Source organism: Mobula hypostoma, chromosome 8, assembly GCF_963921235.1.
Source record: "Mobula hypostoma chromosome 8, sMobHyp1.1, whole genome shotgun sequence".
Lineage (NCBI taxonomy): Eukaryota > Metazoa > Chordata > Chondrichthyes > Myliobatiformes > Myliobatidae > Mobula > Mobula hypostoma.
In genome coordinates, this window is record NC_086104.1 from 154669325 (window position 1) to 154689165 (window position 19841).

The following is a 19841-nucleotide window of genomic DNA, read 5'->3' on the forward strand; positions in this document are numbered from 1 at the left end:
CCTGATCATTAAATTTGCAGATGATACCACAGTGGTGGGGCTCATCAGCAAAAATGATGAAACAATGTACAGGGAGGAGGTCAAACACCTAGACAGCTGGTGCAGGGAAAACAACTTGATGCTTAATGTCACCAAAACCAAGGAGATGATTGTCGATTTCAGACGGTCTCAGCCTGAGCACACCCCCCTCAGTATCAGCGGCTCCACAGTGGAGAGAGTGGAAAACATCAACTTCCTTGGGGTGCAGATCTCAGACAATCTCACCTGGTCCAGGTACACCACTGGGATTGTGAGACGGGCCCAGCAGAGATTGCACTTTCTGAGGAAGCTTAAACAAGCATCACTCCCCACTAACATCTTAACTACATTCTACAGAGGTGTGGTTGAGAGTGTGCTGACCTTTTGCATCACAACCTGGTACTCCAGCTGCAGTGCTGTCGACAAAAAAGCCTTGCAGAGGGTGGTTAGGGGAGCAGAGAAGGTTATTGGGGTCTCCCTACCTTCTGTCCAAGACCTCTTTCAGAGTCGATGCCTCCAGAAGACACGGTACATCATTAAAGACACCTCACATCCTCTCCATGAACTGTTTGTTCTTCTGCCATCAGGCAAACGTTACAGGAGCACCAAAACTAAAACCACAAGGCTACTAAACAGCTTCCTCCCACAGGCAGTCAGACTGCTAAATAGCTGCTCCACCTGACTCTGCTTTGGACACTTATAACTGATTTTAACTGACATGTGGCTGTTGTGTTTTACTATTTATTGTTATGTTTATTATTTAGTGTTGCGTTTGTTACATTATGATTGCACTGCCCCTGAGAAACGCTTTCTCATTCTGCCCTGCAGAGCTGATGTATGATTAAAATGACAATAAAGTTTTTTGAATCTTCTTAATCTTGATTCTTTGATTTGGTAGGTTATTTTTTGGGTCTGGGAGTGCTGAAAAATTTTTCTCATATAAATTAATGATAATTGCTTCTTTGCTTTATGCCATTTTGGCTTATGAAAGGTTTCATAGGAATGCTCTACTTTCGGATAGCAGGGGAAACCTGTAAAGAGACTGTTTGCAATGATCTCCAGCAGGGCAACCAAGCGGTAGGTATGCCTTCTTTTGCACACTGGTTGCTTAACAGTCTTTGTGTGTAGTTTTTTCATTGATTCTATTGTATTTCTTTATGAATGCCTGCAAGAAAATGAATCTGTGTCGCATATGGTGACACATACGTACTTTGATAATAAATTTACTTCGGACTTTGAACTCTGCCCCTCAGAATAGTGTTAGTTTCTGATGAAAGTTGGGAGCGATTATCTGTGTGCGTCTAGAAATCAAGATCTGAAAAGGTGTACCAAACAGAGGCTATGCTGCTTCAGGGTCTGCCTGCCAAGTGAATTGCAGCAGGAAACATGAGAACCAGGAAGACCTTTCATTTCTTGCTCTTGTTGCAGTGAAGGCCATTAACAATGTAGAATGCAATAAGTGTACACTTATAATGCTGTCCCTAATTCATGCCCAGCTAGAGATGGGATGCAACCAGGGCAAACTTGAATGTGGTTCTCCCAAGCCACAGGTGAAATTCAGCTCTTCTCTAATTTTCTCTAACAGAGAAAAATAAAATCCCTCCCCTTACCTCTTCTTCTATTCCTCACTCTGGTCTCTTACCTCATCACCTGCCTATCACCTCCCTCTGGTGCTCCTCTTTCTTCCCTTTCTCCTATGGTCCACCCTCCTCTCCTATCAGATTCCTTCCTCTTCAGCCCTTTACCTTTCCCACACCTGGCTTCAGCCATCATCTTCTAACTACCCTCTTCCCACCTGTTAATTCTGGGGTCTTCCCCCTTCCTTTCCAGGTCTCGGCCCAAAACGTCAACTGTTTGATATTTTCCATAAGATATAGCAGCAGAATTAGGCCATCTGGCCCAATGAGTCTGCTCCACCATTTCATCATGGCTGAACCAATTTTCCTCTCAACTCCAATCTCCTGCCTTCTCCCCAGATCTCCTCATGCCCTGACCAATCAAGAATCTATCAACCTCTGCCTTAAATATACATAAAGACTTGGTGTCCATAGCTGCCTGTGGCAAAGAATTCCACAGATTCACCGCTCTGGCTCAATAAAAACAGAGGAGCTGGTTGTGGATTACAGGAGGAATGGAGACGGGCTGACCCCTATTGAAATCAATGGATCTGGGGTTGAGAGGGTAAACAGCTTCAAGTTCCTCAGCATCCACATCACCGAGGACCTCATGTGGTCTGTACACACCAGCTGTGTGGTAAAAAAAGGCACAACAGCGCCTCTTTCACCTCAGATGGTTGAGGAAGTTTGGTATGGCCCCACAAATCCTAAGAACTTTCTACACGGGCACAATTGAGAGCATCCTGGCTGCATCACTGCCTAATATGGGAACTGTACCTCCCTAATAGCAGGATTCTGCAGAGAGTGGTGTGGACGGCCCAGTGCATTTGTAGTTGTGAAATTCCAATGATTCAGGACATTTACAAGGGGCCCGTAGGATCATTGGGGCCCCAAGCCATCCCAACCACAATCTATTCTAGCTGCTACCATCCAGGAAGAGGTACCGCAGCATAAAAGCCAGGACCAAGAGGCTCCGGGACAGCTTCTTCCACCAGGCCATCAGACTGCTGAACTCACGCTGATTTGAGTGTACTCTATATTACACATTGACTGTTCTATTTATTATAAATTACTATGATTGCACATTCAGGTGGAGACATAATGTAAAGATTTTAACTCCTCATGTATGTGAAGGATGTAAGAACTAAACTCAATTCAATTCAAAATCCCTCCTCATCTCCGTTCTAAAAGGACACCTCTATTCTGAGGCGGCGTCCTCTCTACATCCACTCTATCAAGGCCTTTCACCAATTGAATGCTGCCTGACCTGCAGAGTTCCTCCAACATTTGTGTGTTACTCCTTCACTTGGTAAGGAGGGTGTTATTATTCTTATTAAGCAACTCGAACACATCAAGGCTAACTCCTTGATATAAATAACAGATGATGCACACCGGGAAGACAAGGGGTGCATTAAGGTGCATTTCTAGTTGCATAGCTTCAAGGCCCCAAAGAACATTGTCAGCCTTTGGAAACAGAAGTTCAACTGGTGAAAAATGCAGGCATTTCTAGACATTACATAGGACACAGAGGATGTTACTATAATTTTCAGCCACCAGTAACAGTATGCCTCATCAACATCCCAAAAAATACAGCGTTCTTATTCCATTGCTGTTTGTGGGAGTCCAATGGTTGAAAATGCTTGCGTTTCCTGCAGCACATCAGTAACTGCACTTCAAAAGTATTTAACTGCCTGCAGAATATGAGGGGCATTCCAGGATTACGAAAGGCACTGCAGGATTTAAAACCCTGAAAAGTTGCTGACTAGACAAATCACAAATCTGGTGAGTGGGAGAGAGAAGACAGCTTACTGGGAAACAGAAGATGGTGTCCGGAGATCTGGGCCTTGGGGTAGAAAGCCATGGGCTGGGGATTAGATGTCAGCAGATTTTTCCCTAGTTGTTATGAGTGCCAAGTGAATGTGGTCAGCACATTGGGGATTCAGCTAAGTTAGACAGCTTGGATGGTTGCGCTGTGCAGAGTATTATGCATCCAAAGAATTACTGTTTGTGGAACTCCACAGATTGAAAAATGTTTATTTCTTGCAATACATCAGTGACCACACTTCAAGAACTTGTCAGTGCCCAAAAAATACTTGGGACATTCCAAGATGTTGAACATTGAAAGAAAAAGTAAAAATGAAACAGCATCTTTGGTATTAATGTTCGGTACATTAATTCAATAACAGGCAAAATCTGAAAAGTACAAGGGAGAACTGAAAAAAATTGAAAGGCAAAAATGTACAAGAGTAGATTCACAGTTAAGGTCTTTTATAAACGTAAAAAGTTTTAGCATAGTCATAATAGGACGGCACTGATCAGATAAAAACAAATTGACTGTAACAGAGAAAATGTCTGCGCTATTAACCATAGTCTATATCAAGCGCATACTTGGCACTCCACACTGACGGAATAAAATCTCTGACCTCCAAACTACAACCTCCTATCCTGAGACACAGACCACTGCATTCCATACTCTATGTCCTGAAAAATGCCCTTGTCCCCACCAGATTCCACTGGAACTTTAAATTTCCAGCCCATTTCCCCCTTTCAGCCCCGGTTTACTATCACTGACGTACACTCAGTGGCCACTGATGCAAATATCTAATCAGCCGATCACATGGCAGCAACTCAATGCATAAAAACATTGCAGACATTGTCCAGAGGTTGAGTTGTTGTTCAGACTATCAGAATGGGGAAGAAATGTGATCTGTGACTTTGACCGTGGAATGATTGTTGGTGCCAGTTGGGGTGGGTGGAGTATCTTAGAAAGTGCTGAACTCCTGGGATCTTCACACAGAACAGTCTCCAGAGTTTACAGGATGGAGCCAAAAATAAGAAACATACAGGAAGTACCTAAACAAAGTGGCTACTGAATGTACTTTAAAATAAAACATTGTCATGGTAAGGGAAGGGGAAGGAAGAAAGAAACTGACTGGATTACTCTTAAAAGTGCTAGCACAGAGATAGAAGGACCAAATGGTCTCTTTCCAAGCTGTAATCGTTCATTTATAAAATTCATGAGGTGGTTTGAGGTCAAAGACCTCAAGAGTTTCATACAACGAAGCAAACCACTGCAAAAAATCAGCAGATTGTAGAGCAATAGTATATCAGTAGCTGAACAGAGCAAGAGAGTCTGTCTTTAGTTGTCCGTGATTAGTTTAATCAGCAACATTTCATGTTGTCCTGACATTTGAAGGACTAAACACAAATTCTGACAACTGCCTGCAGGACAAGGACACGGTCTGGCAAAACATACAGCAGGCCTGGAACAGGTAGGAAGTGCACATGGATGGGACTGGCATGAGGCCCAGTTATTTCCAGCTAAGAATATCACTGTAAGTACAGCAGTAGCCACGGGTGCAGACACCAGCAACATCACATGGGAAAGGACTGCAGGATTTTGCCAAATCACGTCAACTCCACTGCATGAACGGGTCTCTTTGTGGTAACTGCTACAACTTCAAACAAATAAAAATAAACAATTACATCTAATCCGAGCCTTGATCGGATATCTCAGAACTATTTCAAAGGGCTCGATATGCAGTGAATTACTTTTCAAGTGGTTAAGATGATGTAGCACAGTTCTCAGCTGTTTCACAGCAGACTGCACGCCACACACAGCAGCAAGATGAATTGCCCTTATACGGCTTCAGTAGTGTGGTTTCAGGACAGGACGCTGAGCAACATTGAGAGTTAAAGGACAGCCAAAAAGTCAGGCAAAATCAGAGTGTAGCATTGCTCTTCCTTTGGTAAAAGATTATTGTCTGATATCGCAAATGGTGTTGAATCATCACCAAAAGTCAAAAATATATTTGAGATGTGCTGCAGACATTTGCTTTTACCCCACTACTGTACTTAGCAGCCTCTGGGAAAGGGACGTCTGTTGTTTTCTTTCAAGCAGCTTTTTAAAATTTAAAAGCTGCACTGCTCGGGAAAAATACCACAGTGTCGACAATCCAAAAGCTGTTCGCACTTGGGTAATTTTTTAAAAAACTAAAAGGGCACAAAAATTTTGGTATATTGATCCAAAAACAAGCTAAACTTGAGAAGTATAAAGAAGAACTGAAAAAGAACGAAAGACAAGAGTGTTAGAAGAAATTCGCAAGAACCAAGGCGTTTATAAAGGTGGTAAATTGAAGGTCAGTTAAAACAGGGAATGTCTGAGATACTAGATATGAACTTGGTATGTCTTCAAAAAAAAGTGCTAACTTTCACTGAAAAAAGAGAAGGTGGTAGAGAAATAGAACTAGATAAGATTTGTGAAAAGGAGGTACTTAAGAACTTTACAGTGATCCCATTTGAAAATCTCCTGGACTTGACAGGATTGAAGAGAATTGCAAAGATGAGAAGTGTGGGAGTTGCCACCATAATATTCCTAGTGCTGCCGAAGGACTGAAGAAGAATTTTACACGCCGTTTTGAAAACTGAAGAATAATCATAGCAAATATATCGGAGGTGAAGAATCACATTTGACATTATTCTGGGAAAAGGCCATTTGATGTTTGGAATACATCAGCCTAGATTTGTTAATGACAAATAGTGCTGACTATAAAACTCACCAACTTTTATAATTAGCTATCTGAGAGGAAATGTAACTAGTATGATTGAGGTGTATACCGATTTTTTTTTTTGAAGTATACAAAATGGACTTGGTTACAAAATAATGACACCGGTAAGGCTAATAAAAATATTACATTAAAGAGCAAAGAGTAGTGATGAAAGTTTATTTTTTAGACTGGTTAGAAGAGTGCAGAAGTGTTCCCCTACAGTGGGATCTTCATAATAAGATCAGGAATGGGTGTGCAGATGATTTGAAGTCCAAATACAGTGACAGATACCAGCAGGGTCTGCTTATGAAAGGGGCAGACGTGTTGTATGAAGAATGATGAGAGAACATACACAAAATGAAACAGCTTTGAATGCTAAAACAGAGAGATCTGGAATTATATGTTCGCTTGAGGACAGTGGAATAGATTGGAATGTTTATTTTCAAGAGTATCATTAGCTTTATAAACAGGGGGAGGGGGAGTACAAGAGCAAGGAAGAAATACTGAATTATTTAAAACATCATTTGGCCTCAGCTGGAGCACCACAAGCAAATCCAGTCGTTGAACTTTGGACTGTCCACAGAATGCAGTGTACAGACTGAAGGAGATTGGCAGAATTAAAGGCAACCTACACTTCCTCAAAGAGTGAAGCAGATTCAACAATAAATAAACTCTTGCAATGGGAACAAGCTTCAGGCTAAGGTGGTGGGGGGGAAGAGCTGCGGAGTAGAATTAATTGGACACCCTTTTAAAAGAGCAGAGGTACAGAGCCAAATGACTCCATCTACAGAACACAATACTGTGAATTTCACTTCCAAGACAAGTCTTAAAAACCAAGAGCAACACAAACAAAATGCTGGAGAAATTCCGCAAGTCAGGCAGCATCTATGGAAATGAATAAACAGTCGATATTTCGGGCTGAGACTCTTCATCATGACTGGAAAGGAAGGGTGTAGACGCCGGAATGAAAAGGGAAGAAGGATAGCTAGACGATGATAGGGGAAGCCAGGTGGGTGGGAAAAGTAAAGGGCAGGAGGGGAGTGAATCTGATAGGAGAGCAGAGTAGATCATAAGAGAAGCGGAAGGAGGGAGATCACAGGCAGCTCAGAAGAGTTAAGAGGCCAGAGTAGGAAATAGAAGAAGAGGTGAGGGGGAAGTGGAGAGAGAAGTATTTATTTACCAGAAGGAGAAATCGATATTCAACAGTTGGCAGCTACCCAGATGGAATACATGTGATCAGGTTGGAGATACCAAACAGAGAATTAAGGCAAAGGACTTCAGGGCTTTTCAACATTTTAGACCCTATTTGTCCATTTCAGTATATAATAGTTTACACTGTATCATCTCAATTCACAAAATAGGAAGGTTAGCCCTCTCTCCCCCCCCCCCCAGAGTTCTGCCAATGCTGTTCTTTAGCCAGTTGATTGGAGCTGCCTTGCTGTTAGCCTGGAACTCGTCAAGTTACACTCTAACTGCTCTTTCACTTGATCATGTTTAGTTTGGCTGCAAATGTTAGAAAGAAGGGGAGGAAGGAGACCAACACTGCAGCTCACACCTTGGACATTTCCTCATTCACATCTTCCGGTGTAACTCCATTGCTGCCATCCTTCCATAGGACGATAAAGAGTATCAAATCACCGCTTTACTGCAATTGCCTGTTATTGTACCCGGCTTTCAGATACAAAGTACAGACTCAGGCCCAGATCATACAAGTCACAATAGTTTCAGCACCCACCAGCTCTTTTCTCCCTCCCCGATTCACTTCTGACCAACAGAACAGCTACTGGGTTGCATGTTCTTTCAACAATGTATATCTTCTTTAGGAAAGGAAGCATGCCAGTGAATGGGATGATTAAAAGGAAATTGCACGATTGGGGGGGAATTGAAAATATTGAACACTTTTCTTTTTAAAAAGGTGTCCATGCTTCGAAAAGAAGATACAAAAAAACGAAGCAAACTGTACTTTTCATTGCATATTAATGTATACCAAATGAGAAATGTGTTTACACAAGGCATCCGCGCGACATTACGGGAACGCAAAATTCAGTAGATCAGCAAAACTAATCTCACTTCTATGGTTAGTAACTACTTAAGCAATTAGTGAGCAGATTCAAATTAGTGCATGAATTAGGATGAAACCATTCCGTGATTAAGTGTGCACAGAAAACATTAAGGAAAACATCACCACAGCAACAGTTTGAGATGTTCAGAAGTTATTTCTGTACGCTGCTTTGAAGTTTTTGAATTCAAAAGTATCTAGCCCAATAACAACTACTATTAACTTCAGGCCATATTCATACACACCAGGCAGGACACTGTCGCATAAGCCTCCGTTTGGTAGCACTGTCTATTATCACGAAGACAGAAATGAATGAGGTTTTTTTTCAAATCTGTCAAGGAAGTGTTGGCAAGAAAAACAAAATGACTTGATAATCAGTCTCTGCTAACAAGTATATACACGGATGTATTTTGATGTCAAACTCAACTGTTGGCAAGGTCTGATTGCCTGAAAATTCACCAAGGAGGCTTGATGTGGAGAATAGCCACTAGAACAAAGACTGCTGAAGTATATTACTACAGGTGTGGCTGTACCCAGTACTAACCAGCATCTTAACACAGTGGAAAGAACTGGAGTTACTGTTGAAATTTGCTTTAAAAAAAACAAATAGAATTTTAAAAATGCCACAAAAGTCAACAATATGTTCCAATGGAGCTGAGATAAGTGGTTTCAGTATCTCAAAAATCACCTTCAGTGATCATCAAGTCCAATTATATATATATGAAATTAGGTTGATTGACAACAGATTTTGCATCGAGGTCCAGACAGCTATTGCTTAGTACAAATACAGATTAATATTTAATTACTTTGGGGAGATGATAAATAAGTTTTTACGGTTAAAATTGCTATTGGAAGCTAGAGATATAGATTGGACAGAGTACCATGTTGCAGGGCCCCACCTAGGCACTGGTTTTATTTAATGCAATCGATATTTTGGAATCAGAGCCAGCTTACAGAACAGATCAGGGAAAGGGTTCAGCGGTTCATGCATCTCTCATAGCTGAAAACTGAAAGCCAAAATTCTACGTTGCAAAATCTAGACAGAGGAGCTCAAACAAAGGGAACGCCATCCATTCGAGAGCCCTCACCAAGTCCGTTTGAGGAAGTGGCTAGGTTAGCTGGAACGGACGACTCCAGGTCCGCATCCAGAATTCCTAAAGGGTCCAGCTGCGCAACATGATGCCCTCGTATCTGGAACGTGGAAAAGAATGGAGAAGAGGGGATGGTGGAAGAGAAGGGGAAGAAAAGGAGAAAGAACAATTTACATATTTTCAAAAATACTCAGAATTTTTAAAACATCTCACCAAGGTTGGAGGTGCCAACAGGAAAAGCAGTACGAGACTCATCAAAATCTACTACATTAATGCCAAGTGGATCAAGTTTAGTGATGTGGTGACCCCTGACCTGTGAATAAGGAACAAGAATATTCAAGAACAAATTTTCTGTGCTGGGGTACGTCACAATACTTACACATTACAAGTACCTTCATTAGATCACTTAGCATTAGATCACTTTGCATGCTTCTCCAATTTTACAATGAACACTCTGAAATACAGAGAATTATATAATTTGAATGATATGTATATTATTGGCCAAAGTAAATCTTATAGTCTGAATTATAAATATAATAACTATTTAACATGGAATAGTTCATCTTCTACATTCTCTTTTGACAGTGATTAGAACAGGCTTGACTTCAGTTCACAAGCACTGGCTGCTTCAAGGACAAGTGACTCTGGGAACAATAAGATATTCTACTACAAAGGTGATGTTGGGGGTAAGTGTCAGGCCTCATTTGGTCCTCAATTAATGATTACATTCCAGCAGAAGAGGGTGATCAGTAACAGCCAGCGCAGCCTCCTTTACACTGGTGAAACCCGAGGTAGACTGATGAACCGCATTGTCAAGCACCTTCACTCCATCTGCAACAAGCAGGGTTTTCCTGTGCCAAACTATTTTAATTCCAATCTCCATTCCCATTTCAACATTAAGGAGTGTGCCCTCTAGTGACATGATGAGGCCACTCTCAGGTTGAAGGAGCAACACTTTATCATGGTAGCTACCAATCTGATGTCATGAACATCGATTTCTTTTAACTTCTGGTAATTTCTGGGTCTGCCCCCTTCTCCTTTTTCCTCCATTCCCCATTCTGACTCCCATCTTACCTGTTCACTTCTCCTCATCTGTCTATCATCTCCCTATGGTGCTCCTTCTCCTTTCCTGTCTCCCATGGTCCACTCTCCTCTCCTATCAGATTCCTTCTTTAGCCCTTTCTCCTTCCAGCTTCTCACTTCATCCCCCTCTCTCACTCACCCACCTTCCCCCTCACTTGGCTTCACCTACCACCTGCCAATTTGTATTCATTCACCTTCTCTACCATCTTATTTTTACTTCTACCCCTTCCTTTCCAGTCCTGATAAAGGGTCTCAGCCCAAAACGTTAATTGTTCATCCGCCTCCATAGATGCTGCCTGACCTGCTGAGTTCCTCCTGCGTTTTGTGTGTGTTAATCAGTAACAGCAACCCTGGTCACTTCTGTATAAGACAATGTCCAGAAAGCCCGGGACCAGGAGAAGAGCTGATAAACACTTGCAAAAAACAGCAGAGAAATGAGCAGTGTAATGAAGTTGATAGCATTGTTCTGAGAGCTGGTACACACTTAGGTCAAGCAGCATCTATGGAGGGGAATACCGGTTGATGTCTGAAGCTGAGACCCTTCATCAGGACTGGAAAGGAATGGGGAAAGAAGCCAGAATAAATAAGTGGGGTAAGAGGAAGGTGAACAAGCTCGCAAGTGTTAGGTGAAATCAGGTGAGGAGCGAATGTAGGTAGGCAAAAAAATGTCTTTTAAAAAATTGTAGCTGTGATATATGGCCTACATTAAGAGAAGAGTGTAGATCAGCCAAATTTCAATAAAATGGCTAACTGGTCTATTCCATGATCTCTTTATCAATGCATTTAGTGCAAACAAAATGGATCTTTCAGCAGATATCAACTGTACACACAGCAGGTAGGATCATAGAGAACATGAAACAAAGTTATATAACTGTCCCTAGTTTTCCTCTCCTGCTGACATCATTTACTCTTCAATGATAGGCTTCCAGCCTCAAGAGTTTCCTCTGTAACCTGTATAGCTCTTTTCTAACTTCACGCCTTGGTTATCAGCAAAAGCGGCCATGATGACCCTGGATATTTGTTTTGCTGAAGGTTCCTCAACGAACGACCCCCACCTACACTTTCTTGAGGACAGTATCACAGCAAGGAGACAAAATCAATGGCAGGCCAGTATGCAGATCAAAGGAAATAAAGTCAGCATGGCAACAAATGGATCTCAGGATTCTTTTCATGGCAGATATTGACTGTGAGAAGTCTAGTGTTGTAGCATCAGTTCTGCTGAGGTTTTGAGTCCCACGGATCCTTTCCTGATCAAGTTCAAGTTTAATTGTCATTCGAGAAGTGGCAGATAACTAACACTTCATCAAATGGTGTTTACCAGTGCTGCGGCTATACCGATTACCTGAAAGTGTATTAGGTAACAAAGTTCAATGCATCAATATTAAAGCAACCAACTTGATCTGCTTTAAGGATTGTATAATAAACAGTGGTCAATAAACATTGCATTGGTTGACAAATAACAGCAATTGGTGAGGATGGTGTCATTTGAAATGTAGCTCTGAAGTTCAAATTTATTATCAAAGTACATACATGTTGCCACATAATCACAAATCTCTGCATTGAACAGTCATTAAAATTACACTCCGATCTAATCTAGGCTCCAAATTCTTATCTTTACCAATTTTATCACTCTTTAGGATGTACAGTTGGACTCTGTGCCCCTAGGCCAAGTCAAGTGGGGAACAAAAGTCAACTTTTGCTGTTATTCAGCAATTCCTGCCACAACAGAAGCTTATGCGGTCATTATAGAATTTAAAATTCTTTGTAGTCATGCAAGCCAGAGAGCAGAGGCAAAACAAGGTGATTATTAAGACAGTATTTCTAGCTCATTGGTTGGGAAACAGCCATTGAGTGAGATAATATATTACAAGAGATTCTGCAGATGCTGGAAATCTAGAGCAACACACACACATAAAATGCTAGAGGAACTTAAGCAGGTCAGGTAGTATCAATCCATAGATGCAGGGGAGGGGTAGGAGTACAAGTTAGGAGGTAATAGGTAAAATCAGATGAGACCAGGTGAGGGGGAAGGTCGATGAGTGAGAGAGGGGATAGGCGGAGGAGGTAACGGACTAAAGAAGGAACCTAACAGGAGATGATAGTAGACCATGGGAGAAGGGAAGGAGAGTGAGGTGATAGGCAGGTGAAGGGAAGAAGAGTGAGGTGATAGGCAGGTGAAGAGAAGAGAAGGGGTAAGAGGATCTCCAGAATAGGCAATGAGAAAAAGTAAGGGTGGGGGTAGAAATTATTGGAAGTTAAGAGAAATCGATGTTCACACTGTCAGGTTAGAGACTAAGCAGGTGAAATAGGAGGTTTTGCTCCTCCGACCTGAGAGGGGACTCATCGTTCTTTTTCCATACATACTGCCTGACCTGCTGAGTTCTTCCAACAACTTGTGTTTGCTCCTCATCTGCAGAATCTTTTGTGCTTACAGAACGTTCATAAAATTTACAACACTCTGATAAAGACATTAACAACAGAAAAGATTCACTGCGATTGGCGCCCAGCTGACTACCTGATATGCTCTGATGAGTGACTGCACAGCCAAGTGATCCTCTACTAACTTGTCCACGTTTGGCTGTGCAATTATCCTGGACTGGGCCTGAGGTAAGAAAGCCGGACTTGCACCCAGCGGAGGAGGACTTAGGTAAGCAGTGCCTGGTGGTGCTCCCGTGTTAGCATTGCGAAAGAATACGTCCCAAGACTATGGAAATAAAAATTTAGAAGGAAGAATTTCTGAGTTTCAAAATGTAAAATTTGAAGAAAAATATCATCTACTATACCAGTAAGAAAAATCTAAAAGTTCAAAAAAAATTTATCAAAAGACATATCTGTACTAGAAATAGCTTTTCATTAATTCCATTGTATTTCTTCATTAGTTATGTTTATGCCATCAATCTGACAAACAACCAATATGCAAAAGATAAATCCTGCAATTAATAAAAAAAGGAAATAACCGTTCATGAAGTTCCAAGTAAATTTATTATTAAAGTACCATATAAAACCCTGAAATTCATTTTCTTGCAGGCAAACTCAGTAAATAGACTCAATGAAAGACCACATCCAACATGTTGGACAAACAACCAGTGTGAAAAAGACCACAAACTGCAAATACAAAAGAAAAAATAAAATAGTAATAAATAAATAAGCAATAAGTGTCGAGAACACGAGATGAAGAGTCCTTGAAAGTGAATCCATATGTTGTGGGAACAGTTCAGAAATGGAGCAAGTGCAGGTGAATGAAGTTCAAAAGGCCTGGTGTTGAGGGGTAGTAACTGTTCCTGAATCAGGTGCTGTGGGTCCGGAGGCTCCTGTACCTGCTTCCTGATGGCAACAGCGAGAAGGGTGCATGATCTGTCGTAGAGTTCTTGAAACTGAATCTATAGGTTGTAGAGTCAGCAGTGATGTAGTTGTTACTAGCTCCAGTTTAACCTTAGTCCAGTAGCCTCACAAGAGGACATTCCCCAAACTCATCTCAACTCTTGTAATGTTAGAGTTATGTTTTTAAGCTTTCTTGCTTGTGATCTTTTCAATAGAACACTGCTCCTTGAAAATGCATTATATTGACTCAGGACAACAAGTCCCATCTCATCTAACACACACACACAAAATTCTGAATTTATGAACACCTGGTTTTTGCCGCAGCACAGTACAAACATGACAAATCTCAGTTAACATAAACTGGGCAACAAAATAAACATTATGACATTATTGCAGATTTAGAGAGACAAACGAAATATAGTCCAAGGTAGTGTTGAGGATTTTTGGGTCACAATAGACCATAAGACCAAGGAGTAGAATTAGGCTATTAAATAGATTGAGTCTGCCTTGCCATTCCATCGTGGCTCATTTATTGTCCCTTTCAGCCTAATTTTCCTCAGCAACACACACAAAATGCTGGAGGAATTCAGCAAGTCAGACTGAATCTATGGAAATGAATATAGTCGATGTTCCACGCCAAGACTCTTCTTCTTAACTCTAAGTTTCCCGCCTTCACCCCATAACCTTTGATACACTGATAAATCAAGAACCTATCAAACTCCACCTTAAATATACCCAATGACTTGGCCTGCACAGCTGCCTGTGGCAAAATAATTCAACAGATTCACCACTGTCTGGCTAAAGAAAGTTTTCCTCATCTGTTTTAAATGGACATCCCTCAGTTCTGAAGCTGTGCCCTCCGGTTCTAGATTCCTACACTACAAGAAACATCCTCTCCATATTCACTCTATCCAGCCTTTCAATATTCAATTAGTTTCAATAACTCCCATCAGGTCTTTTTACCCTTGCAGTTTCTTAACTCTACTCACAAGGATTCCACATCTTCTGATCCAATAGCACCTCTTTCTAAGGATTTGATTTCAATTTTCAACAACTGAGCCACCCCACCTCCCGTGCCTACTTGCCTGTCTTTTTGATACATGTGCATCCTTGGATGTTAAATTCCCAACTACAATCTTCTTTCAGTCACTTCTTGGGGATGCCCACAACCTCATAGCTGCCAATCTCCAACTGTGCTAGGAGGTGGTAGTGTTAGGGATTTTCAGATTGGTTCAAGAACGCTACAATTTGAGACTGTTAGGGATTTTCCGATCAGTTCAAGACTATAGTTTGAGGCAGTGTCAGGGATTTTCAGGTCGGTTGTTGAAACTTGAAGTGAGGGTCATCCTACACTTCCTGCCTGAGGACAACATTGCCCCCCTCAACCTCAATGACATCTAATACACTGTAAATAGTTGCCCATTAATCCTTCCAACCAAATACTGCAGTGTTCACTACAGAAATATATGGCATATGCAGACGAAACAAGATTAAGGCATAATCTGCAGGCTTTAAATAATACTGCGCAACGATCTAGTTAATAAAGCCGCTTTAACACTTGTATTTTGTAAAGCAATTGCTGAAGTTAAGGCGATTGCATATCAAATCATGCATGTAGCAGAAATGAAATGTATGAACAGCCTCTGAAAGGAGAGGTGAAATAGACTGGAGACAGCAAATGTTCAGTAATGCTAGAGGAAACCACCGAAAATAGCTTGAAAGGAAGTTACATACAGTTTAGGGACAGGGTGAAGAGGACAGAAAGAACAGTGAGGGATTAAGTACAAAGCCAGCAGATGTTAACAATTGAGGGAGGAAAGAATTGCAAAGTCGTTATTTATAAAAATATGTTTTATAAGAGGTATTTATTCATACTGGTTACCTTTTTATCAGAAGAAGCTTGCTGTAAAATCCACACTAAGCCAAACTCGCCTGATCTTGGTTGACCTCAGCCAGAGCAGATGTGAGCACTTGGCAAACGATTGAGAGGCAATGCCTCCCCTGTCAGATATAGTGACCATGAATCCAAGCCTTCTACTGGAAAACACATATTAATGCATTGGACCAGGACTGAATTGACTGTGAAATAACTGGGCAGTATTAGAGGAAACAGCCACTTATTTTCAGTTGGTTATCTGGTTACAGGCCAAGGAGTTGGGGATCTGGCAGCAACAAGGGAGTTAATTTCTCCTCCCTGAAAGCATAGTTCCCTGTACATTGGTACACTTGACATTTTAGCACACACAGCAACCAAAGTCAAAATTTTCACCCAAAAAGGTTTATGATGCGCAGTGTGCTCTGCCCATGAACCTTAACCTTTAAACATTTTGACATTAGAGGAAAACATCATACCTTCAAGACTTGGTATGGCAATTGCTCTGCCTGCCCGTCTCAGCAAGGAACTGCAGAGTTATGGACAAGCTCAGTACATTACAGAAACCAGGCTCCCCTCCATGGTCTCTGTCAACACTTCTTACTGCCTTGGTAAAGCAGCCAACATAATCAAAGACCCACCTACTCCAGACATTCTCTCTTCTCTCAATGGGCAGAAGAAACAAAAACCTGAAAGCAGGTATCACCATAAGACATTCAGCCCAGTGTCTGCTCCACTATTCCATCATGACTGATTTACTTTCTCCTCTCAACCCCATTCTCCTGCTTCTCCCTGTAACCCTTGATGCCCTTACTAAACAAGAATGGACTGCGCAGCTTAGGATAACGGCACCCAATAATGACTCCTTTGCTTACATCTTTGGAAACAGCTCTATTTATATCTTTAATATCTCATTTTTCCCTTTTCAGAATTCTTTTGAAGACCCTGACCTGGAGTTATATGCTGACTTTGGTTCTTTGTGGAAAAGGGACCCGCTCTCTGGGCCTTAGGACCAGCCGTTTTTCAATTTGCCAAGGACGCAGCACGGAAGACTAGCGCGCCTTCAGGGTGCCGGATTTTTCGTGGCTGTGGAGGCCGGCAGGTTCAAGGTTAGTGCTACTGCCTGGTACGTCGTGGAAGTACACAGAAGATTGAAAGCAGTGAGTTGGCTGCTGGCTGTGCCCCTGGAAACCTGAGATCTTTGGGCACAGAGCTAGGAAAAAGCGACGCAACAGACTTTTAACACCATAAATCAGCAAGTTGTTTTGTTATGTCTCCTCTCTAGTTGTGAAACGGGGTCACCTCTTTTTCCCTTATTAGGGAGAGACAGCGAGTCTGTGGTATATTGAATACCGGGTGAATGAGTAGTCTTTGGGATACCACAAGTCTGTATCTTTATTGATGCTTTGCTGCACACTCGAATGTTCGGTGGAGGGTGCAGATGCTTTTTTTGCTGGTGGGGGAGGGGGGGCGTCGCTTTGCTGCTCCTTGTGTGTGGGAGGGGGGCTCTGGGGTTCTAACATTCAACTGTCATTCATTCTTTGGGGCACTCCAGTTTTCGTGGACGTTTGCGAAGAAAAAGAATTTCAGGATGTATATTGTATACATTTTTCTGACATTAAATGTACCTATTGAAACCTATCAACATCTGCTTGGGTTCCATGGCCATCTGTGGCAATGAATTGCACTGATTCACCACCCTCTGATTAAAGAAATTCTTACACATCTCTGTTCTAAAGGGCGTCCTTCTATTCCAAGCCTGTGCCCTCTGGTCCTAGACTCTACCACTATTGGAAACATCCTCTGCATGTCCACTCTATACAGGCTTCTTAATATCAGGTGGATTTTATTGAGATCCTCCCCCCCCCCCACCCACCATCACTGTCATTCTTATAAACTCAAGTACAGGCCCAGAGGCATCAAGTTCATCTCATGTTAACGCTTTTATTCCAGAAATCTCATGAACCTCCTCTGGGCTCTTTCCAATGCTTAGATAAGGGCCCCAAAACTGCTCACAATACTCCAACTACTCCAATGCCTTATAAAGCCTCAGCATTACATGCTTGCTTCTAGGTTCTGGTCCTCAAAGACCAGGCTCAAAACAGTTTCTACCCTGCAGGTATAAGTATATTGAAGGGCTCCCTTGTATACTAAGGTAGACTCTCAACTTGACAATCTACCTCGTTCTGTCCTTGTACATAACTGATTGCCTACACTGCACTCTGTTCTTGTTTTACCTTGTACCACCTCAATGCACTGTTGTAATGAAATTATCTGTACCAAGGGTATGGAAGACAAGTTTTTCACTGTACCTTGGTATATGAGACAACAATGAAATAACTTACTAATTTATTTACCATATTCTCAATACTTCCTGACTTTATGAAGTACCCAGGCATTCAAAGAAACTATCAAACCAATCAGCACCGTATTAAATTGTGTACTCAGTATCATAGTTATTATTTATTTTAGCATTGCTCTGAAGCTCAGTCACCCCTGTAACATGGGCAGTACGCAACCAAAATCTAGTAGATAGCAAAGAGCTTTCAGTAGGGCTCAAGTTCAACTTGTAAATCATTAGTACAATAAAATTATAATCCTAGCACAATTCATTTTTACAACTTCTACTGAGGTTAATGAGCAAAGTGGTAAAACATTGAAAAATAATTACCAGAAGGATGTGACAAAGATTAAAAAGACATGTTTGATTGACAAGTAGATGCTTCAGAAATACAATGAATTGTTAAATATACTCCAAAAATTAATCAAATGGGAGGACTTCAAACTAATGAAAAAGTGCAGAAAAATCAAGAATGTATATAAAAATTTTTTGCCTTGGAAAGAATTGCACTGCAGTCAAGTACAACTCATTCTCCTATCCATGTTAAATATCATTTCATAAACCTACTTTCCTGTATCTTTTCATTATTTAGAAATCCTCAAATTTACTTCATCACCTTTTCTTCTATTCTCTCATGTATATTTAATGTTAATACTTTCAGTAAAGCATCTATTTTCCCATTAGAGTGCAAGAAAATAAGAGCTAGACTAGGCTCACTTGGTCCCTTGAGCCTGCTATGCTGTACGATCCGGTTGATCTGCCCAGCCCTCATGTCTTCTGTGCCAGGCCCCCATAACATCTCAATTCCCTGATCTTTCAGGTGTCTTCCTACTCTTTAAATACCCACAGTAATCCAGCCTCCACAAAGCTTGGGGAGGAGGCAGAGGGAAGAATGAGGAGACTCAAATCCCAATTTGTAAGAAGTTCCAACAGATGTCAAGTTTTAGAAGACTACTCTCAATCTCGTAACTATATCCTTTGACACTCTCCCACTGATGGAAAGATCATGACGTCTACTCATTTCCCCTCAAGATCTTATTTGCTTCTATAAGATCACTCCTTATTCTTCTAAACTCCAAAGAATATACAGTACTGTGCAAAATTTATAGGCACCCGAGATTCTTTTATATAAAATTCTGTTTTATATGTTTATTTTCTGTCTTCTGCATTCCTGTATCAGTAGAAAAGAACTAAGTTTAGATTTCCAAACATTAACTTTCCAAATTAACTGTTACACAGCAACACACACAAAATGCTGGAGGAACCCAGCAGATCAGGTAGCATCTATGGAAATGAACAGTCAACGTTTCAGGCCGAGACCCTTGGAAGGGAGAAGATGCCAGAATAAAAAGGTTGGGGGAGGGGAAAAGGCTAGCTGGAATGTGATAGGTGAAGCCAGGTGGGTGTGAAAGGTAAAGGGCTGGAGAGGAAGGAATCTGATAGGAGAGGAGAGTGGACCATAGGAGAAAGGGAAGGAGGAGGGGACCCAGGGGAAGTAGTAATGTTACAGAGAAATTTTTGTATTTCATTAAAGGAAGTAGTATATTAAGTAATAGACCATTTTTCACATAGAAACTTGATTGTTTTGTGGGTATATAGCTCAGTGCATGATTAAATAAAGATAACAAACGATGCTAATGATCAATGACACAATGAACTGAATGAAATAAACTGATTAACTGAAACAAAAACGGGTGTAGGAGGAATCAGGCTGGGTGAAGGACAACCAAATTAAAAGATGAAGGTGTGGCAGATGTGACAGTTTAACCGTTAAATCATCAATTTTTACACCATGGCAAGAGCAAGCACAGCAATAAAACACAATGTTATCATCCTGTATCACCAAGATCTCTCCAAAGCAGAAATTTTGCAGTAGACAGGAGTTTCAAGAT

The 19841-nt window shown here is 41.3% G+C and overlaps 1 protein-coding gene across 4 annotated transcripts in view; it reads right to left on the bottom strand.

The window, feature by feature from the left end:
- LOC134351085 (2-oxoglutarate dehydrogenase complex component E1) overlaps positions 1-19841 on the bottom strand; it is a 124092-nt gene that overhangs the window by 70436 nt on the left and 33815 nt on the right. For 2 of the 4 annotated variants that reach the window (XM_063057138.1, XM_063057140.1), the window contains exons 3-4: positions 12930-13118; positions 9545-9644 (exon numbers count right to left, since the gene is read on the bottom strand). In XM_063057138.1, the coding sequence (XP_062913208.1) occupies positions 9545-9644; positions 12930-13118 (289 nt within the window). Of the gene's footprint in view, positions 1-9328; positions 9432-9544; positions 9645-12929; positions 13119-19841 lie in introns of all 4 variants that reach the window. The other 2 variants (XM_063057139.1, XM_063057137.1) reach the window with 1 other exon arrangement.